Source organism: Hordeum vulgare, chromosome 7H, assembly GCF_904849725.1.
Source record: "Hordeum vulgare subsp. vulgare chromosome 7H, MorexV3_pseudomolecules_assembly, whole genome shotgun sequence".
NCBI lineage: Eukaryota > Viridiplantae > Streptophyta > Magnoliopsida > Poales > Poaceae > Hordeum > Hordeum vulgare.
The window spans coordinates 563,234,841-563,255,610 of record NC_058524.1 but is presented as its reverse complement, the minus strand read 5'-3'; the positions used below and the strand labels follow the sequence as shown (position 1 = coordinate 563,255,610).

General features: G+C 43.3%; 2 protein-coding genes across 2 annotated transcripts; both read right to left on the bottom strand.

Annotated features, from left to right (window-relative positions):
* Positions 1 to 1,814: 1,814 nt before the first annotated feature.
* On the bottom strand, positions 1,815 to 5,765 carry LOC123412252 (protein HIGH CHLOROPHYLL FLUORESCENCE PHENOTYPE 173, chloroplastic). The gene is made up of 13 exons (XM_045105199.1): positions 4,944 to 5,765; positions 4,608 to 4,820; positions 4,157 to 4,367; positions 3,968 to 4,043; positions 3,729 to 3,864; positions 3,517 to 3,621; positions 3,339 to 3,416; positions 2,942 to 3,031; positions 2,788 to 2,853; positions 2,557 to 2,613; positions 2,411 to 2,488; positions 2,271 to 2,318; positions 1,815 to 2,163 (listed from the first exon to the last, which is right to left on the bottom strand). The coding sequence occupies exons 1-13, from the start codon at positions 5,613 to 5,615 to the stop codon at positions 2,092 to 2,094; spliced, it is 1,902 nt and encodes a 633-aa protein (XP_044961134.1). The 5' UTR covers positions 5,616 to 5,765; the 3' UTR covers positions 1,815 to 2,091.
* A 505-nt stretch (positions 5,766 to 6,270) lies between these two features.
* On the bottom strand, positions 6,271 to 19,794 carry LOC123412251 (probable histone acetyltransferase HAC-like 1). The gene is made up of 18 exons (XM_045105198.1): positions 19,528 to 19,794; positions 18,790 to 19,013; positions 18,514 to 18,622; positions 17,300 to 17,528; positions 16,723 to 17,190; positions 15,222 to 15,571; positions 14,200 to 15,141; positions 12,668 to 12,964; positions 12,301 to 12,579; positions 9,830 to 9,958; positions 9,491 to 9,691; positions 9,181 to 9,323; positions 8,742 to 9,054; positions 8,503 to 8,642; positions 8,091 to 8,169; positions 7,594 to 7,983; positions 6,992 to 7,209; positions 6,271 to 6,878 (listed from the first exon to the last, which is right to left on the bottom strand). The coding sequence occupies exons 2-18, from the start codon at positions 18,951 to 18,953 to the stop codon at positions 6,770 to 6,772; spliced, it is 4,560 nt and encodes a 1,519-aa protein (XP_044961133.1). The 5' UTR covers positions 18,954 to 19,013; positions 19,528 to 19,794; the 3' UTR covers positions 6,271 to 6,769.
* Positions 19,795 to 20,770: the final 976 nt, after the last annotated feature.

Below are 20,770 nucleotides of genomic sequence, written 5' to 3'. Positions count from 1 at the left end.
GTTGTTACCGTCGCCGTTGTAGCCACCACCACCACCACCATGGTAGCCACCGCCGCCGCCACCAGATGAGCCACCATTGCCACAGGATCTACCACAACCTTGCTGGCTGCGGTAGTTCTTGGGGGTCCCTGGCAACTACAGTAGGCAGCGTTGGCTGAGGATTTGAATGAGCCAGCATCGGTTCCATGGAACATATCGACATGTTGATTGAAGTTGGACACCATGGAGAAGAGAGTATCGGCGGAGAAAGGGTCGGTGCGCGCATCCAAGGCTGAGATGATCGGCTGGTATTCCATGTCCAGGTCGGCGATGTTGAAGGAGAGAAGCTTTCTCTCACTGATCGCTTGGCCCACTGCTGCAAGCTCATCGGAGAGGGCACGCATCTGCCCCAAGTAGGCAGACGCGGACTGGGAGCCCTTTTGGGCATTGGTGAGGGTGGCTTTGATATTTTTGGCTCGGGAGAGAGACATGGCTGAATACATGTTACCGAGCGTTGCCCGGACCGGATGTGACTTCTCAAGAGAAGCAACCTCGACAAGGATTTCTTTGGACAGATTTCGAAGAAGATAAGAAACGATATGTTGATCTTGGATAAGACATGGGGACAGGGACGAATTTAGGGGACGAGGGGGGATAGACCCCCCCCCCCCTAACAAATTGATTCTTCTACTGTGATTGTGATTGTTGCAATCATTTTTTTTACTTCACGTGAACTTTGCCCCCTTCATGAACAAACTTGCCCCCCTATGCATGAATGTTGGCTCCGTCCCTGCATGGGGAGTAGGCAGGGTTCAGGACAACCTAGTCCTTCCCGTTGGTAGTTTTGGTGGTGATTGTGGGAGGTGCTTCTGGGATAGATTGATCTAGATAACCATAAAGGTCAGCGCCCATGATCTGGGATTTTGCTTGAGCACGCCAGAGAATATAATTGGTGCGGGTCAGCGGCTCAGATGTATTGTAGTTTAGGCTTGAGTTGATGGCGACAGGGTTTGAGGAATACATGGTGACTTGAGGTTGTGGAGAGGGCAGGAGGATCGGTGGGAGGGTGATGGAGTTTGTGAGAGGGTCGAGAGGTAGGAGAAGCTACGAGCTAGATGTGGTGGAAGGGACCTGCTCTATATACCATGTCAAATTATGATGAAGCGTCTCTACCCCTATACAGTAGGGGCCGCGGTATATATATTGATCATTGCTTGAAGTACAAGGTTTTCGATGAGAGAGAATCTCAACCATGAGGGAGAAGTACAGGGGATACGAGATAGAGATATAATGAAAGTTAAACTACCTCTCCTATCTCCTAACAACTCTCTATACGTGGCATACAAGATATTCTGTTTAACAAGCATCAGCCATAATTCTACACAAACATGTCACCTGATTCATTGAGAACCGAGGATAGATTACCGCAATATGTTTGCTTGATGTCTTAATGTTAGCATAATCATTCCAAAGAAGAGAACAAGTTCAGATTGTTACACTTCATTATATCAAAACAAAATCACTACTGAATATCATGTCACAATTGCATATCCAATTACCGAAAAAAGCTTTTGCCCCACTTTATATATAAAACAACGATCATCGACAACATTTCTGCAGCAAAGCCAAATACAGTAATAATAATGATACAGACCACTAGATACTTGTAACCCAACTTTTCCGCATTGAAGCTTTGGTTGCCATTGGAAGTACTTCGTAGTTATGCCATGCTAAGTGGTAAGATTTTACTAAGTGAATGATAAAAATAGCTCAACATTTTTACCCCAATATATCAAGCTGATCTTCCACAAATCACATCATCAGACACTTATTTCTTTGCTTCAAATGCTATTCTTTCATATCTACTTGAGTCTCGTTTCTTCTTCTATTGCTGAAACTTGCAAGCTTACATTCTCAAGGAGAAAGAGTAAAAACAAGAGAATATAGCAGCATTACAGTGACAGAATTTGTTCTGTGAAGTGATCCCATTGATGATCTTTACAAGACAAAAGGGCTTGTTGTGTGAATTCCACGAGGCTTCTATGAGAAAAACATGTAACTTTACAAGAGGAAGAGTATACACATTACGACCGTATATGACACAAATCTGAATCAGGTGTTTTTCTCTAGAACCGATAGTGCCGGTGTAAGATAGTTGTTAGCCTTATCTGGCAAATGAGCCACCTGCAAAAGAAAACAAAAAACAGTTTTATACGCACACATGAAGAACAGAAAGAAGGTAACTTCTGACTGGAACAAGGAGATCCATCCATTCTTCAACTATGACTTACAAGTTCATACAGTTCATTCCCTTGCTCAGAAACATACTCATAGCATACCTAAGTGGTTCACGGTAAACAGTTAATTCAGATTGTAATCATCAGTTTGAAAAACATCAATATATAGAAGAATATGGACAAAGAAGTCTTACATCAAAACTTTTGTTTCTCGCCGTGGAATCATGCAATGCTTTGACACAGATATCTGCTACATCCGCACAGCTGATAGCCTACATTACAACTTCAAGAATCAATATTATGGCACTCAAGAAAGCAACTATGGTCCATGATATTTCACCTGAGAGATTCTGTTTCCTTGATCAAAGATCAGTGCACGCTGACCGCCAGGTTCTTCCTGCAAAGAGAAGGTCGAATGATCATGATGGGACCAGTTTTAACACACATAGCACTTCAAAAGTAACTAGCGTCTGCTTTGGCAATCCTACTTGCAATGATACAATCTAACGGACTGTTTATTATGTTGTTGAAGATAGGGTGGAATTTCAGCTGTTGTATTAGTATGCCGTACCTGCAGCGGACCAGGCCGTACAATTGTGTATCCAAGGCCTGACCTTCTTAGCGCATCCTCCCCAGCCTAGAAGAACATGGGGGCATTGATGATTTAATGAGCATTTGAAATAGATAGGCACAGATACATAACGGTTACCAAAAAAAAATAGAACCTTCTTTGCTTTGAGAACTTGTTCTCTTCTGTTAGGTTCAATTCCGGAACCTGTGCATGAGACCAGTATGAAGTCTGTTTCTTGACCGGTCTGCAGCGAAGTAGAAGATACATGGTTATCAATAAACTGATAGAGAACATGGTTCAGTTATGACAACAAACGAAGTCATGGGGAGGAAACCTTCGGCAAAACAAGAATTACAAAGAAAGGGGAAGTATTTAAGCCATGGGGCAGTCAAATAATCATCTTTTTTACTGAACGCGCAAATGGGTTTGTACTTCAATTAGGCAGAAAAACCAAACAAATATACAAGAATTTCGGCCACGAAGTGACTTTTCATCCATAGAGGAAAAACAAGCGCGTATTATGGCAGTTAAATAATATAGGAACAACTTACAGGTAATGCTTTGATGTACTCCAGTATCAGCTCAAAATTTCTGGGGTCAGTGGCACCTTGTGTTCCATCACCAGGTCTCTGCGCAATGCATTACTAGCTAAGACGCCAATTTAATGCTATAAAAAGCTAATTAACATTTGCTGATGATGATGGAAATAATTCATCATGTTGTACTGACCTGTCTTTTTGGTTCAAACCTAATTGTGAAGGTATGCACAAGAAAAGGGTCTAGGGGAGGATCTTCTGGTTTTACAGGGCGGAAAGCCGAAAAAGGTACTCTTACCTGCAGAAAACAAACATAATAAAAAATGGAGATCAAATCATACGTTCATCCATTGCTAACATGCAGTGAAGTCACCTATTACTGCTAAAATATTGCACACTACTTACCCTACAAAAGCCTACTTTTGTAGTCATCCGAGCAAAATACTTCTTACTCTGCGAGGTGTCAGCCAGTGGACCAGTCTCAAGAATAACAACATATGATCTTCCATTTCCACCCACTGAAAGAAGCAAGCCATCATACCTATCCAAGAATGACAGAATCGATATGTCACCAAATTCACTGTGATGCGTCAAGATATTTCAACAATCTGAAGCTGTTAAGGAAAATGTAAAGATCCTAATACCTGTCTAGGGTGGAACCTAAAGGGAGAGAGAGCCTCTTTGATATCTCGACATACCCACCTCTTGTAAAAACAAATCCTGACATAAGTGGGTGTTCATTAGATAACTAAGACCTAGGAAGAAAAAATCAATATATCTAGGTAAATTAGTACATTTGCTAAGAAGTGCCCTACACAGCATAGGGGGGTTACCTGCAAAAACAGCCTGGCCACCTTCTGAAAATTCAAAGGATGCATCGATACCTTCATCGAAACTAGAACCAGAAACATATGCATTCGGGAAGTAAGATCCCTGGTTCACCTCCCAACCCTTCAGAGACTTGGCGGATTTAAATTTTGCTATCAAAAGCTTGCTCTTGCTGCTTTTACCAGCCCTGAGCTGAGCCATCTCATTGTAGTAATCCTGGAGAACAAAGCATTTCCTAATTATAAGTTAGCGAAACTAGAAGAGGTATAGCAATGACATTGAAGTACTTTTGATGCTTAAATCACTAATATAATTTCCATGTGACAAATCTGAACATTTTTGTGTTTACTGGCGATCAAGATTCAGAACTTTGACTGCATTTATCCTAAAACGACGTCTACTTAAGAATGGATGGAGTGGTTTCTAAGAATAGAAAATTAAAGCTAGAAGGAATACCTGGAAAGCCTTGCTGACGTTCCTGACTCCTTGGTTATCAACTCTGTTGAGGTCCCCGGTAATGGTTGAGCGCGCGGTTGCGCAATAGATAATCTTGCTGCAGCCTGACACGGCCGATTGCACAGCCAGAGGATCGCCAACATCGCCAACAGCGATGTCCACCGACCTGGGAAGCATGTCGATCACCTCGGCATCGTCCCTTCTAACTAAAGCCTGTTGCACAATGGTAAATTTATCAACTCGGTTGCCAATTTGCCATTAATGGCGAACATGACGGTGAAGAGGAAAGGGAGAGTGAAGAAGGAGGAGGAGGCGTGCGCGCGGGGGAAGGAGGACCTTGACATTGTAGCCTCGGAGCATGAGCTTGCGGACGACGATGCGGCCGATGCGGCTGGTGGCGCCGACGACGAGGACGGTGGTGTCCTGGGCGCCGGGGACGGTGAACTCGCACATGGGCCCGCCGCGGCTGAGCACGGCCTGCTCCGCCTCGGCGAGCGCCTCGGTGGCCGACGCGCTGGACATCTGGCCCAGACGCGAGAACTTGCGCCACACCTCGTCGAACAGCTGCCGCGAGCGCCGGCCCAGCCCCACGGGGCTCACGGCCATGACCTCGTCCAGGTCCAGCGAGGCCGCCCGGGTCTCCTCCTCCGCCTTCCTCTTCACGGCCGCCGCCTCCTCCTCCTCGGCCTTCCTCCTGGCCTCCTCCTCCGCCGCCTCCTGCTGCAGCGCGGCCGCCGACCTCTTGCCCTTGCGGGCGCGGCGCTTCTTCCGCGTGGGCGCGTTGGCGTCCGCGCCGTTGGCGGCACCGAGGACGGCCCCATCGTCGTCCTGCTCCTGGTCCGGCTCGGACGCCACCGCGGCCGCCGGCGTGGGCTTGGCCGCGAAGCAGCACGCGCCGCCGTGGTAGCGCGGCCTGGCGCGGGACGGGGACGCGCAGTGTGTGCTGTGGAACGAGGCGATGATCGTGGCCGCCCCCGCCGCGCCGGGGGGAGACACGGCAGCGACCATGGCCGCCGGCGACTGTTAGCTAGCTAGCTCGGGCCTTGGACGAGGAGCGGCAGCAGAAGCTCTGCTCTCTTCCCTGTTTGTATTTACCCGGTATATTCCGTGACCACTCCCGGGCCGCGCAGGCAGATAAAGCGGGGCAGGGGAGGCAGCGGCCTGAGTGGCGCTCCCGCCCCGGGCGCCATTTGTGGCTGCGGTTGCGGGCCGAGTTCCCGGTGGAGCCCACGGCGCAGAGACAGAGGTCGTGCGCATGGGCGCGCGGCAAGTGTCGCCGTCGCGGGTGGGTGACTGGCGCCCCCGCTTTGCTACTATTTCATACTCCTACTGGATAGGGGGAGGCGTGGCCGCGTGGTGGCGGGTGGCATGGCGCGGCGACGTGGCTATGCCGAGTTCACTTGCCCCCATGCCGCCTCTTCCATTCCGTGCGGGACTACTGTGTTTCTCAGCCAGATGAGGCCAGATCAGTCAGCCATCCAAGTCCAACGAGATGGCGTGGACACGCCCAAAGCCTCCAGGAATCTGGATAATCCTGACCGAGCTCGGGAAACTCCCGTCGCAAATAGAGATGCAAATGCAATGCAATGCAATGCAAGACTATTTTTTCCAGCACGCCACAAGCAGGGCAGGAACCGGAGACCAAGGGCATGAGATGCCACAATTCAGTCAGACATTCTTTGTACTGTATATATATATAAAGATCCATCCTACACAGATTGCAGAATGCAGGGGCTGGAACTAATAATAAATAAATGAAATAACTGATATCAACCATGTTCTGTTCTGTTCTGATCTGTTTGTTCCTTACAGGTGTTCTCTGAACCGAGACAACAACAACAAAAAAACCTTTCGACGCCAAGTATGGCCTATTTTGCACATGTATAAGGAGCCGTCCAAAATCCTATCGTACATGAGCAGGCTACTACAGAACAAGACCGACACAACAATACAGTATAAGTTACCGACGGCAAGACCATCGATCGGTATGCTGAGACAATTGTCAGCATGGGTGCTGGGACCGAGATGTTTCATCTCCAGTATAACTCATCTTTCGCTCAAGCTCGCCCGTCCAGAGCTTGTCCTTCGGGCTTGAGACTTCATATGTACTGTTTTGCTGTCTTCTTTCTATAACAGTATACCTGTGTGTATACCTGGCTTCACTAACTCCTAGCAACTTCTGCGGCTCTCTGCCTCATCATCTCGTTTACGGCGGCCCTCCTCCTGGATTCAGACTGCTGCTGCGTCCATCTTAGATGGGCTTTGAGATCCCTGTGGTGTTCAAGCAACCCGATATTACTCGTCTATTCCAAGAGGAAATGGCTCAAACACTACGTATGTAGGTACATATAAGCGGTGGTGCGAGCGAGAGGGATATTAATTACCTGCATCTCGGTATGGTACACTTTGATTCTTTGCAAGTTCGGGCATGGAGCTGAAGCAGAGACCACGTCCTTTGGCAAAGTGAACAGCCTCCGGCTGCCCGTTGCTGGCACCTCGTTGCATGACCGAAGAGTCCCTTAAGTCTTCGGCAATCAGGATACTGGCAATTAGCGGTGCGACATTTATGCGCATGGACCAAAAGGTCAAGCATTCGCCGTGCCTGCACAACCACAAAAAAAAAAATCATCTTAGATTAGTTTTAAGATCGATTCCTTCATGGACTAATCTAGAGAATGGATAGCACATACTGGTTCATAGATAACCTAGTCCATAGAGTAAACCATAAATCACAACCACAGCGCCAGCAATACACAAGTTGCCAGTTAAGGCAGAAAGGATAACATATGGTATACACAAACTGACAGCACACGAAGTGGACCAATATGGTTTTCAAGGGAACAAGTGGACTAGTATTGGCATTAGACTAAACAATAAAAAAACAATAAAAAGGTATGGAGTGTTACCAAATTAAAAGGCAGCATACAAAAAATGTATGTGTTGCGATATATTTTTCAGCATTTAACTTACAGAGAATATAAATTACCTGCTGAATACGCATCTGGCGAGCTTCTTTATTTTGAGCATTACGGTCTACACATGGGTGATTTGTTAACTTGTGACGATGGTTGGCACCTCCGTCTTTATTGTAACATCCTGTGCACACATCAAAGTCTGGGCATTCTTCACATCGCCACCCTTGACCAGCTTCAATATCGTAATTGCAGATATTGCATGTGGTAACAAAGGCTGGTGCAGTTGGATTATGAAGGTGGTATAACACCATCATTGAGGAGTGCTTTGCACGGCGAAGTGTGTCATATTGATAGTGATTTCCTTGACAAAGACTCAGGAATGCCTGTCTGGTATCGAAAAACTCACACTCTAAGACATCATCTCTGTCCTTTGTATCTTCAGGCACCCCAACAATGTCAACCTAAGAAAGAACATTACGTAAAAAAAATTGTGGCAATTGCATTGTTGCTTCACTTATATTTGATGAGTTAAAAACTAGAGTAAAAAATCAAGTTTTCCAGAACTTACTGGGTGCAGCACATGCAAATCTCTGCTATTACTTGGGTGCCTCTCCTTTTCTTCAAGCCGTTGCTCTGAATCATAACAACTGCAATAACAAACTCATCAGTAACAGAAACAAGGGTAACAGCTAATATTAGACTAGCTGCAAGCAGATCTTAGAACAATTTATCCATTTATTTATGAAGTTGTGTAGAGATTAGGGAAGCATAGTCACATATCACGAGGATCATGTATAATTACAAAGATACTGCTACCTATATATACACACACATACTTGTCAAATGTGGCATAATTGGTTGCGTTTACAAGTTGCAGCATATATATAGACCCCAACAATCATGTGCATATATATCAAACAGATGTGCCATTTATTGGGTCCATCACATGAAAGTAACATATGCAATGGAAGTAAGTTTACCTGTCACAAATATAAAAACTTTTACACTGGTGGCAGACCCAGCGTTTTCCAGCTACCATAAGAGTAGAGCAGTGACTGCATGAATGCTGCAAATGGACCATGATGAAATCTTCCTTCATTGGGTAAATGGTTTCTCCAAGCTGCACAGCATCAACCAGATGGCTAAGAATAACATGTGACACGACTGAACTGATACATTTTTGGTGCATCAAGAAATAGTGCATTATATAAAACTATACCTTTTGCATCAGGATAGCATCCTTTGAAGCATTCCCACTTAGATCAGTCTGGCCAGCAGCTCTCAAAGCTCTTTTTGTGATAGTCTTCTTTAGTTTCCCCTTCTTCTGCAACTTTCTATCATCTTCTTCTAGGAAAAGCTGGTTGATCATATCTTCTGCAGCTCCTGGCCAATAATCTCCATCAAAATATGGCAAGCGAGCTGCAGTTACTTTAGCCTTGCATTCTTTTGTAGTGATAAAAAAGTGATCATAGAGATTTGTCAACTCGACAACAATACGCTCCTTGACAGCTTTCCGAAGCATAGATAAGTACCTGTGAAGGAATTATTAGTCATATAGGACAGGAATCACAGATGCCACATAAGGTATTCATTATTTTGTAATGCAAGACATTATTTATGAGCATATAATAACATAAAATGCCCATCTAGTGTCTTACCATTCGCGCAGCTTATCAGATTTTGGTGTCTTCTGGATCTCTGGATGGCAATATAGAATGTAATCTTCACCCTTCAAAGGTGGGCAAGCCCATATGTAACAGCTAGTGAATCCCCGCTGCTTACAATACTCAAGATAACCAATCTGTATGAGTATAAAAGTACTGTTATACTGAGAGCAAAAAATATATTCCAACATAACAAAACTGAAGTTTGAGTAAATGGTGGATTTAGGAAACCGTTCACACTCTGCTTGGCATACCTAAGCTTTCTAAAATTAGGAAAAAGAAACTAACTAGAATAGTGAATTACCAGAATTTCATGATAGACATATGTCCGCAAGGCCTCCCCAGACACTGTTTTTACGTCAGGTCTAAAGAATTTGACAGAATCAAGATATGACAGATAAACCCGGCGTTGGTTTGGGTCTGCACATTCTGCACCAAATTCTTGAACATACATGCTAAAGAGGCACACTTCGACACCTTCTATTTTCTGAAATAAGACAATAGCCTGCAAAATATTTGGCAGTACTACAGAGGATGAGAGGATGAATTTATAAAAAAAAATCCTGACAGAAAGAAAACCAAGAATTGCCAAATACCAACATCAATTGATTTTATACTTTAAATGACTGCATTGTTTTCTTACCTTGGATTTGTAAGGGAATTCTGCTGGGTACTTGTCTTCTTGAAAAATCTCAAAAAAACGTGGTTTAACTTCTAATTTCTTGTCCACAGATGAAACAACTCTGACCACAAGTCCATCGGCTCCAGAAACCTGATAAGTGAGAAATAAATAGGAGAAAACAAGCAAAAAAGATATCTCAATTAGAGATTAGAGACTTTGAAAAAATAGATTGGTGAATATAATAGAGGGCTAGTGGCATATATATTCTATTACAGGAGAAAATTGCCCAGAAGTATACTTGAGGCAGTGCTGATAATGCATAACCTAGAACACTAAGATCTCAATGTTAAATCAACTACAAATCTATAATGGTGATGATCTTCCTTACAGAATCCCAGATCAGCTAAATGAACAAGTGTGAACAAATGCACACAACTCAAGCATGATTGAGGAGAAATTTGTTTCACTCCGATGCTACAGCTATTAAAAAAGCCTGCAATAAGATCATTATGCACTAAAAATTGAAATTCTAAAGTGATGCATATTCAATTTTCCTAATGTTTTCTATTGCTTCATTATATATGATAAATCAACTATACTTCAATCAGTATGATGCAGATTACCTATTGTCCAATTCTAACATGGTAAATAACTAAAGATACAGCAAAGCAACAGCGTAAAAATGTCAGATGTTTGTGGTTTACAAAATGTGTCAAATCAAATTCATGAAGCAAACTTAGTAGTATGAGGAGTGAGCACATAACATAGACAGCCAGGACCATATCTGTGAACTATGCCATCATTGTGTATAGATAGAATATGCATCAGGCTTTGTTCGGTTACACCCTCCCCCACTGGGGTTGGCAGGGATCCACGTGGTTTTGACCCACCCACGGTTTGATCCCAACATGCCTGATAAAACCATTCAGTTAAACCTCGCATGGGTTATCCCCCCTGGGCTATCCCCTCCAAACTTCGTAAATTCCGCGTGGGTAAATTCCACGCCTCCCAGTCCATGGAACCAATCCCACCCGAGCGACGAACATGAAACGCTGCACGAGAAAGAAAAAAGGAAAAGGAAAGCCCTCCCAGCCTGACGCCTCTCTCTCTCTCTCTCTCCTGCGATTCAGAGGTGATGGTGGCAGGGACGGCGGCCGCACAGCTGCATCGGAGTCAGCTTGAAGATGATCTGGAGGCGCATCCGCGCGAGCTCGAAGGGGATCTCGAGGTACACAGGTGCGAGCTCGGCGGAGCCCGCAGCTACCCTATCTCCAGCATCCCCTCCTCCCTGAAAATATCCTTGCCTTGGATAAGTTCTTCGTTCACTTCGTTCTCTTCCCTCCTCCCTCTTAGTTATATTGCAGCTCCGCTGCCAAGAGAGAGGTTTAACCGAACAATGAAGTTTAGACAGGGATTGTGGAGGGAGGGATTAGTGGGGATTGGGTGACGGAGTGGGGATCACCCAAACCCTGGGTGGATTGAGTCCACTAGGCGATTGGATCTCCGCCAACCGAACAAGGCCTAACGAGATTATACAGGGAATGCTGAGAGGCACGAGTGGCAAAAAATGCATGATGAGTTGTGCTCAAGTTGAGAAACTCGCTAAAAACATCAATGTGGTGCATTAACTCTTGCCACAGTAGCAACCAATACCTCAAAAGATGCACTTGCAGTAGATAATGGCATAGCAGCAGTGCTAAGAAAGTGCATGTGTGGTTGGCTAGGTTTCAAAAGGTGCACTTGCAGCAGTACAAAACAAGGAATCAAGATAAATGTGGACGGTGGGTTTCAAATCAATTCCATGCAAGGGTCGACTGGCTGCCTTATTCATGATGTTGATGGTAGATTGCTACAGGCAAGAGCTAAGTGGTACCATGCAGTTGCCAGCGCACTTCCTATGGAGGCATTTGCTCTAAGAGTTGGTGTTTGGATGGCTGTAGAGATGAGGAAATAGAAGGTCATCGTCGAGAGCGACTCTCAAGTTCTTGTCAAATTTTGGTCCAATGATGGTGAAGGCAGATCAGAGATTGCCCCCATCATTAAGTAAGTGAAGGAGCTAACTAGAGTTTATTTTAGTTTTCAAAGTTAAGTTTGTGCACAGACCAGCTAATGTTGCTGCCCGCCTGTGTGCAAAAAATGCTTCAGCTGAGCGGCAAAGGTGTGCTTGGATAAATATGAATCCTACCTTATTTTTCAGCCTTCAACATGACTATAACTCTGCAGTTATTCAGTAATGAAAAGCTCCTAATTCAGGGGGGGGGGGGGGGGGGGTACATGAAATAAGAAGGATCTAGCAAAACAAACATTTTAATACAGTCAAATTCTTAAAAACAGAATAAAAATATGCAGGAGCTGCACATCTCTGTTTCTAAGAAGTACACAAGCCACAGATTTCATATTCAGGAAACAGGAACCAAGACATAATAACCAAGAAAAAGGGAACATAGGATCCATAAACGTAAGATTCTCTAAATTGAACAGGCAACACTAACCTCGTCAAAGCTTTTCCCATCACGAATGGCCCGTTCATGTCTCTCTTCTCTGAGCCGTTTAAAGAGCCGTTCTTCTATATGATCACTAAGCACGGTCCTTGGCAGATCCTTAGCCCCAAGAACAGCACTTTGTGGCAAAGGTATACGTAAACCATGTTCTATCTCCTGAACATAGCACTTAGGGCAAGTATATTCTGCATCTTTAGAATCATCCCTTTTGAAATTAAAAAGGGCACAAATCTGATGCTGCCAGCGTTCACATTTGTCACACATAACCCACTGTAGAGCCAATCAATTAAAACAAATCAGTATGAGTTTAGAGAATTCAAGCCTACCAGAGGGAATTTAATGCAATTTAAATGCTTACCCCTTCTTCCGTTTCATCATCGTTCTTCATTTTATGAAGTTTAGCCTTAGGAAATTGATTACCTTCCACCTGAATTGTGGAACTGCGAGCCTCATTGTAACACAGGATACAGAAATTGTGGCAAGTCTCAGCAGCAGCAGCAGTATAGTACGATGCATTTCGTTTTATCCGAGCACCACAAGGAGAACAATAAATTGGTGGAGGCTCAAAATATAGCTTCTCTACTTTGCAAAGCTGGCATATGTTATCATTTTCAGAGTGTTCAATCACTTGATGCTTTCCAGCTTTAGCCTTGCTCTGTCAAATGATGGAACAGAATAAATAGTTTATACTTTGTAGTGCAACAAGCATACAATTGTTTAATATGCTTATTACACTCTGAACAATGGTAATACCAGTGAAACGTGGTTTTAATCAATCTACTTATTTTTTAAAGGAAAAGATATGAAATGTCAGGAGTTAAAATACCGACAGTGAATGAACATTAGTCAAGGCAAAAAGAAAGAAACAGAAATTAGCTGGTTACTGAAAAAACATTCCATGGTTATTGAAACCACTGAAACTATCGATTCATATATGATTTAGTGGATTGAAATATGAAGCAGATCGTGTTTGTAAGTTGCAAGCAAATTTTGTGAATTGTGATTTGTCAACAGTAAATGCATGTGCATTACTACAATCTTTACTGTTAACAAATAGAGAGTTTATTTGTGCTATTGCAAGTACAGCATCCTTCCCAAAATATTTATGTGTCACGTACCAAAAAAAAACCTCTGCTGTAGGAAATCTCACTCAAAATCAACAAGTTACTGTTTTCATATTCATATATTGGTTTGTATGCATTAAATATTTGATAAAACTGTCTGATCCAAAATATATAGCATTTATGACTGGATCAATTTTCTGAAACGAGTTCTTCTTAAACTCCCATATCTAATACATGGACCTGGCAATAATACGAAACTATAGAAGATCAATAGAAAAGGGGATCGTTTGTTCCTAATTTTCCCGATATAATTTGTTTCTTTCTGGTGTTCGGTCTTGCAGTGGGTGTTTCTGCTGCTTTTAGCTTTGTTTCTATCGTTTGGCCATGGCCATTCTGGTAGTCTGTAAGTTCTACCATTCTCTGGGTGTTTTTCGAATACAAATGACGTCCACCAAAGTGCACGTTTGAGCACTTCCGAGCCTGTTCTAGAAAAAAAGAAGTTGAATGGCAATAATTTCTTAAGTCTCAGCCACATTTCTTAGCCTTTAGATCTACTCCCTCCGTAAAGAAATATAAGGGCGTTCAGATCACTACTAGTGATCTAAATGCTCTTATATTTCCTTCCAGAGGGAGTACAACCAACCATCCACATTCCCGCCCCACCCCACATATAGAATTATTTGCTAGATGTGGAATTTAACCAACAAGACAGCATTTGGGTACCCAACTTATTTGCCACCCCCTTAAATCCACCTAATTGTACATAGAAACTGTGCAAAAAGCTATGCAAGCATATTAAAGATCCTTTCAAGGTGAAGAAACATACCTGGCCAACCCAATGCTTTAGACTCTCAGTGTGGTCTTTAATTTGTTCTGGAGTGAACAACTCCATGAGTGAAACACCTTTTATCTTTGGCTTCCCCGATTTGGACACCATGACATCTTTACGACCATTTGTTATGTTTTTAAGATCAATAACATTCTCCTTCATATCGTTGTCGAGCAATAAGTTTTCTTGCTTGACATTAGAGTCTATCACATTCAAAGCACCAAGAATCACATTAGTTCGCATAACGCCTATTTTTTCATCAACCCTAGCGCTGACCTCCTGTTTTGGCACTGTCTTGTTTTTTGGCTTGTGCAAAACTAGTGGGCTTGTTCCAGGAACAGGGGCATGAAGAATTCCATTATTTGATGCACTGGGAGATACATGCTGCAATTTTGCACGCTTTGGTGCCGATTGTTGCTCATCAATGGTTTCAACTACCACCAAGTCAATGTCCATTTTTTCATCAAATGCTCCATTGGTGATTTTCTGAACCATATTCTGCTTAGTAATTACTATAGTCTCGTCACGTTTGTGCTTGTGTGCCTGTTCGGAAGAGCGGCGCAATCTTTCCTTCACCTTGCTGCAAAGAGAACAGTCCTTCTCAATGCAATTCTTATAGTGAGAAGACAGGATCTTTGACGAACTGCAATACCGATATGAACAGATTTTCATTTGACAATTCCTAAAATGCTTCACAATCTCCTGTACAGGAACACAGTATTGAGATTTACAACTTCCTTTAGGAGCTTGACAACCTTCTGCATGCTTCAACATTAGCAACCACCGCAGTTGATTAAGGTGATTTTTCATGCTTTTCGAGTCCTGTTCATTTCGTATTACTGAGGGCTTCAACAATTTAGAATCAAATGAAGTCACAGTACAACCAAGCTGGTGTCCTTTATCTTGTGCCCTTTTCTCTTGACCAAAAGAATCTTGACCCTGCTTTACAATAAATGAAATATTAGCCAAATGGACATACTTTAGAGACTGAAACATGTCGAGTTGTCCCTTCAACAAACCTGATTTTGTTGTGAATTTTGCTGCCGAGGACTGAAAACATAGTGGTTTTGCACTAATTGGGAGTCGGGATGATTAGGCTGCAACTGATGTGGTTGGCGGAGTGGTTGTTCATGCGATAATTGTGATTTACTAAAGCTCACCATGTCTTGTGGATTCAAGCCCTCAGTATTATTGTGATATCGGGGTGGTTGTTGAAATGATTTTGTGGTTGACTGACTTGAAAGAAACTCAGAATTCATTCTTGAATTGGACATAATATTCGCATCACTAATATCTTGATTACTTCTAGCTGTCAAGATGGATGAATTAGTGTCATAGAGACCTCTAGAAACAGCCGTATCAACTGATGCTGCAAAAAGAAACACAAGTTTAATGTTTTGCAGTACTTCGCTAACCAAACAAATCAAAACCAATACAAGCAAAACCAACTAATGATAGTAATTATCATAGTTAAAATAAGAACTACTGCCTCCAAAGATGAGCCACAAGCCTAGCACAGAAAATATTTAAGCTGATACTGAGTAAAAGTTAAAGTCTCTTATATGTTACACATAATAGAGATAGATAAGGCTAAATTTGCAATCAAGTATTATGAGTAGCAGCATATCATAGTAAGATCATAACGATTCGTTGCTTTCTACTTCTTGCATCCCACAATATAAGATGTTATTACAAGCAATATGTGAGTATACCGGTTGTAATATCTTATATTATGGGACGAAAGGAGTAGTATACAAGGATGTGTAATTGAATGTATTTTAGATTTCTAGTGTGACAATATATAGGAATTTTGCTAAAAAAACTACATATATTCTCACATGTATTATTTAACTATGATAGCTAAATCATTGGTAGAAGAAGAGACTTTGGGGGAGATAAATCTCTGCAGAGCAAAGGGAGGGCAGAATCAACTTAAGAAAAATTGTTTACTCATTATTACTTTGCATGCTTACAATGCTTACCCTTACATAGAAGATGGGCCGATAGAAAGCTAAAATTATCTTTCAAAAATAAATTGATACTCGAGAAAAATATTCTTTATCCTAGGAAGCCATTTTCTTAGAAACTAGATAACTTGATTGACCAATAAGACCTTCCCAATACTGACTATTGGGCCACTGACTTGATGACGCCTGAACAGCATGTCCTACGGTACCATGTAAGAAGGTATGCTATAATACAGCTGCACTTGCGTACTTAGATTTAATGCCACCAAAATTATCTTGACAAGGAATATCATTCTTGTATAACAGCTTGCATGTGTTTATACAAAACTGAACAAAAGTAAACTTACATTTTTTTCATACTACATGAAGAAGTTTCAAATAATTTTATTCTTTCTTTTCTGAAAATGCATTATTGAGATGGAAATCAGATTCCAATATATGCCTTTAGCAGAATCTTAATGAACGAAGTTTCAGTGTGGTCACTACAAATTAGCATAAACTGTCAAACAAAATGATATAGAGGAGGGAGTTCTATAAGAAACAACAGGCATACTTGGTGTTCTCTGTGGAGCGTGAGCATTAAACTGTTGTTGAGACATACTATTGCACGAACTGCCATAAGAAGATAGGTTAGCAAATGCTTCTGATGGCATATTTCTGTTTAATAGCTGCATTCTCGGCCTCTGTGTGTCCATTCCACCATTCTGCGTGCTTGGATATACTCCAGAACCAGCATGGCCCTCAAGGTGGTGAACAGGATAGCAACCTTGATTGTTACCAAATGGCTTCTGTTGCTGCTGCATTTGCGGCACAACATTCGATTCCACATTAAAGCATCCAACTTGACTTGAGTACTCAGAATTAGCAAGCAAAGTCTGTTGGTTGCTAAATCCTGGAGTGGGGATCATATGATTAACGTGTCGTTGCATGCTCTCTGAAGTCGTCGCCATTGAGAGGCTACTGGTGGTAGAATTTAGTGGGGTATTGGTGGATGGGTTTTGATACCCATTATACATGGAACCTAAGACCAGAGATAGAAAGTAATCAGTAGCAGCATATGAACTACATATGAGAGAAAGAATGAGCATATGATATCTCTATAAACATAAGCCAACAAAAGTTATTCATACCTGCACTTGAGTTATCAGTTGTGGTTGTGGTGTCCATCACATAGGGCATTACAGAATTCCCATTTGCACACTGAGACATACCAGGTGTTGGAATCATTGTGACATGGTTGGAGGAAGGTGCTACCTGGCCCAACATTTGTTGACGTTGCTGACCTTGGGCCGAAATGGTCCGAAACGCATGCGCCAAATTTTCTTTAATCGATTCCTTAAACATCTTAAAGTAATCAGCCTGCTCACAAAAAAAATATTAATGAGATAGAGGGTGGGGTAAAGAAATGACCAACAATGAAAACATTAACACGGTAAAGCCAGAATTGTTAATAAAGGAAATGAAAGCGGAAGTACTAAATTGCCTTTTCTTAGCACATGCAAGAAAACAAATTACGAATTTGGGCAAGAATTTGGGGGAAGGGGAGGGGGTAATTTCTCAGTCTTTATTCCTCCTCGCCAATATGTGGATCATAGGTCCAAGTATCGGCGATGCAGTGGCACGTCCTCGAGGACAGCTCTTCGCAGTTGAAATCTTCTTCATATTTAAAGTTAAAAAAAGCAAGACAACGTTGTTTCATAGTGACAAACAACGTTTAACTGGCCAATGTTTTTTCTGCATTCACAAGATTTCTGATGGCGCTGAAATCCCCCAACTTTCAACTGAATTGGAAGTTGCATAAATCACATTTTCGTGGAATGTTCTATGTTGGACACCTGTACCACATCTCAAGTCCACTTCTCTAGCCGAGTGGCACAAGATTTCTTTATTGCTTTCATTTGAATTAATTAAACCCATAAAGTAGTGATTGATGGGAGGTGCGTGTATGATGATCCTGATGGCTGAGAGAAGGTCAAGTGTATTGCGATTAAGCAAAGAGAAGCACGAGGGTGCACCTCTGGCACCAACAGATCAAAAGCTTACTGGGTCTTTTTAACTTACATAGGGGCTAGCATTTAGTGAACAAGGGTGTGGGCTTTAGATAGCATGGAGACATTAGCTTTTGGGATAGTCCTGGCTATTCTGTACTGTGCGGAAAATACAAATAACCAGAACGCTACTGAATGGTAGACTGCTCTAGAGTGACCACAGCCAATTGAATGGCAAGCATGCCACACATTTTGAGTGTCCTCAGAATAAAGTATCATTTCATTCTTTCTCAGCCATGCAATGCTTTTTTTGTGTGTGTGTGTGTGTGCCTTAAAAAATGAATGATTCAGATTACCTTAGTCGGATGCGCCATGAACATAGCCACTTCAAGCCGCTTTGCAAGGTTCGTCATGTTTGGCATCATTCCAGGAGATGCACTCCTCTTTGCCATAATAATCTCTAATCTGGCAATGTTAAATTAGTGTTAGTTAACATCAATAGTTCAAGCTTGTGGTTCAAATGCAAATTCTCTGCAAAGAAGTTCTTTGGTTCGACTATCATCAACAACTAAACATGAGTTATTGCACCAGAACCAATCGAGAAGTGGATTTGGTAACAAGTAAAAGCTTACATCCTCTGAAGCATGGTTTTGCGCATGTTTACAAACTCAGGATCCGCAGCAGGGTGCCCCGAAGCGACCTGCCGCTGCTGCTGTTGCTGCAGCATCCCGTGACCACTGCCCGGATTCATCTGTGTGGTCTTCCCGGACAGGTTTGACAGCTGCCCCAAATTCATCTCGTCCACAAAATGGGCTTCAATTTGTCGCCGTCATCAGCCTCTGATGAACAGATGCGGCTGAACACAGCGGCCAAAATAACACCGCGTTAGCAAACTTTATCAGCAGCACAACGCACAGCAACGTAAAAAAGTACATAAACAAGGAGAGCAAGTTCCATCCAACTTCCAAAGCAAGACCCGGCCCATTTGATTCGCGCGCAGCAACACCACAGCCTCTGCCGCGCGATGCGGGCGGCAAAGGCAAAACTCATGGAGAATTAAACTGGCATAAGCAGCGCAAAGCTGCCCGTAGCACCAGACACGACGCCGCAATGCGAGCACTGCCACGCGGGGTCAACCGAGACGGGCACGGATCCCGCGCGCGATCGCCCGGGGGGAAAGAGAAATGCGAGGGGCCGAATCGAGCCGCCACGCAGCGCGCGAACCGGCGACCGACTAATCGAGCTACGCGGCGAGAGGATTCGATCGAGTAAACCTCGGTTCCGCCGATCGAGGGGCAGGATCCGCGCGGAGCAGAGCTCATTCTCCGTCGGAACGGCGAAAATCGACGGAGGGGCTAGGGCTTGCTTACCGTCGAAGGAAGAGGGAGTCGAGCCGGGGCCCGAATGGGATCCCCGCTTCCGCGCCGGCGCGGTCGAGCCGGGGCGGGGAGGAGGACGCGGCCGAGGGCTGGGCGGCGGGAGGGCGAAGGAGGGGTTCGGGGCCCCGTGCGGGCGAAGGAGGGAGCGCGAGAACTTGAGACGAGGGGCGAACGGGAGGGGGGGCTATGAGTCGGGGACGGGAACGGGAACGCGTGAGGCGAACGGGAACGGGAAGAGGACTGGAGCCGCGCTTTGTTGGTGGGCCAAAAGGAAAATCTATGTATGTATCTCCCGTTTCCTCCCAAATTCGGAAGCGTGGGGCCTCCGAGTCCCCAACGGATGAACATCTCCCCCCAAAATTCTCCCTCATGTTTCCTCCCAAATGGAGAGGCAGGCTTCTTGCTGCTTGGTTCTTTCTTTATATGTTGATTGGACCACTTCTTCTTGTTACGGTGATTTTCATCTCATCATTATCGCTTCGTGTCGTCGAAGACCGATCGCCTCTTACTGTAGTTGCTGACAAGTTGTTGATTGATCTTTTCTCTTTTGCGAATTCTTTATTTCCTAGGTGTTGCTTGGCTTGTTGATCTCAGAAATCGTGGTGGATAAGTTATTACCTAGCTTGTTGTTTTCGAAAGTAGTGGCGGCCACGTTATTACTTAACTTTTTTTCTTTTCTTTCAAGATGTTACTTGGTTTATCACTTTAAGAAGAAACGGTGGCGTAGCCGGATTGTAGAGCAAACAACATTGTAGAGGAGGTTGTGTACTAGTGCGTAAATACCACTACCTATTGAGAGCCAACATAATTATTTTGTTTGTGTATGGGAATAGGATGTGAGTTGGCCATGCTCATCTCCCTTGCTTCGCCAATGTTGAAAAGAATTATCTCATATAGACGGAAAACAGATGTCTACCTATGGACTAAGGGTATCTTGGCAGTCCCATAAAAAATGTTTTGTAATGATTTGAAGAAATGGACGAGACAAATATGAAAGGAACATGAAAAATACAAAATTGCTCATCATAGGTTCTTTACCTTCTCTCAAGGGTAAACAAGATGCTAACAAGCATCCTCATCATGGCTCTTTTTTTCTTTTGTGATGTGTACTCTTTGTATCCCGATTGTTACTTAGGCCTTCATTCGTTTGTATGAATGGTGGGGGCATTTCATATGATATAGAATTCTTGTAGATTTTTTTCTTTAGAGCCCTTTGATTTGCAAGAATGGATCC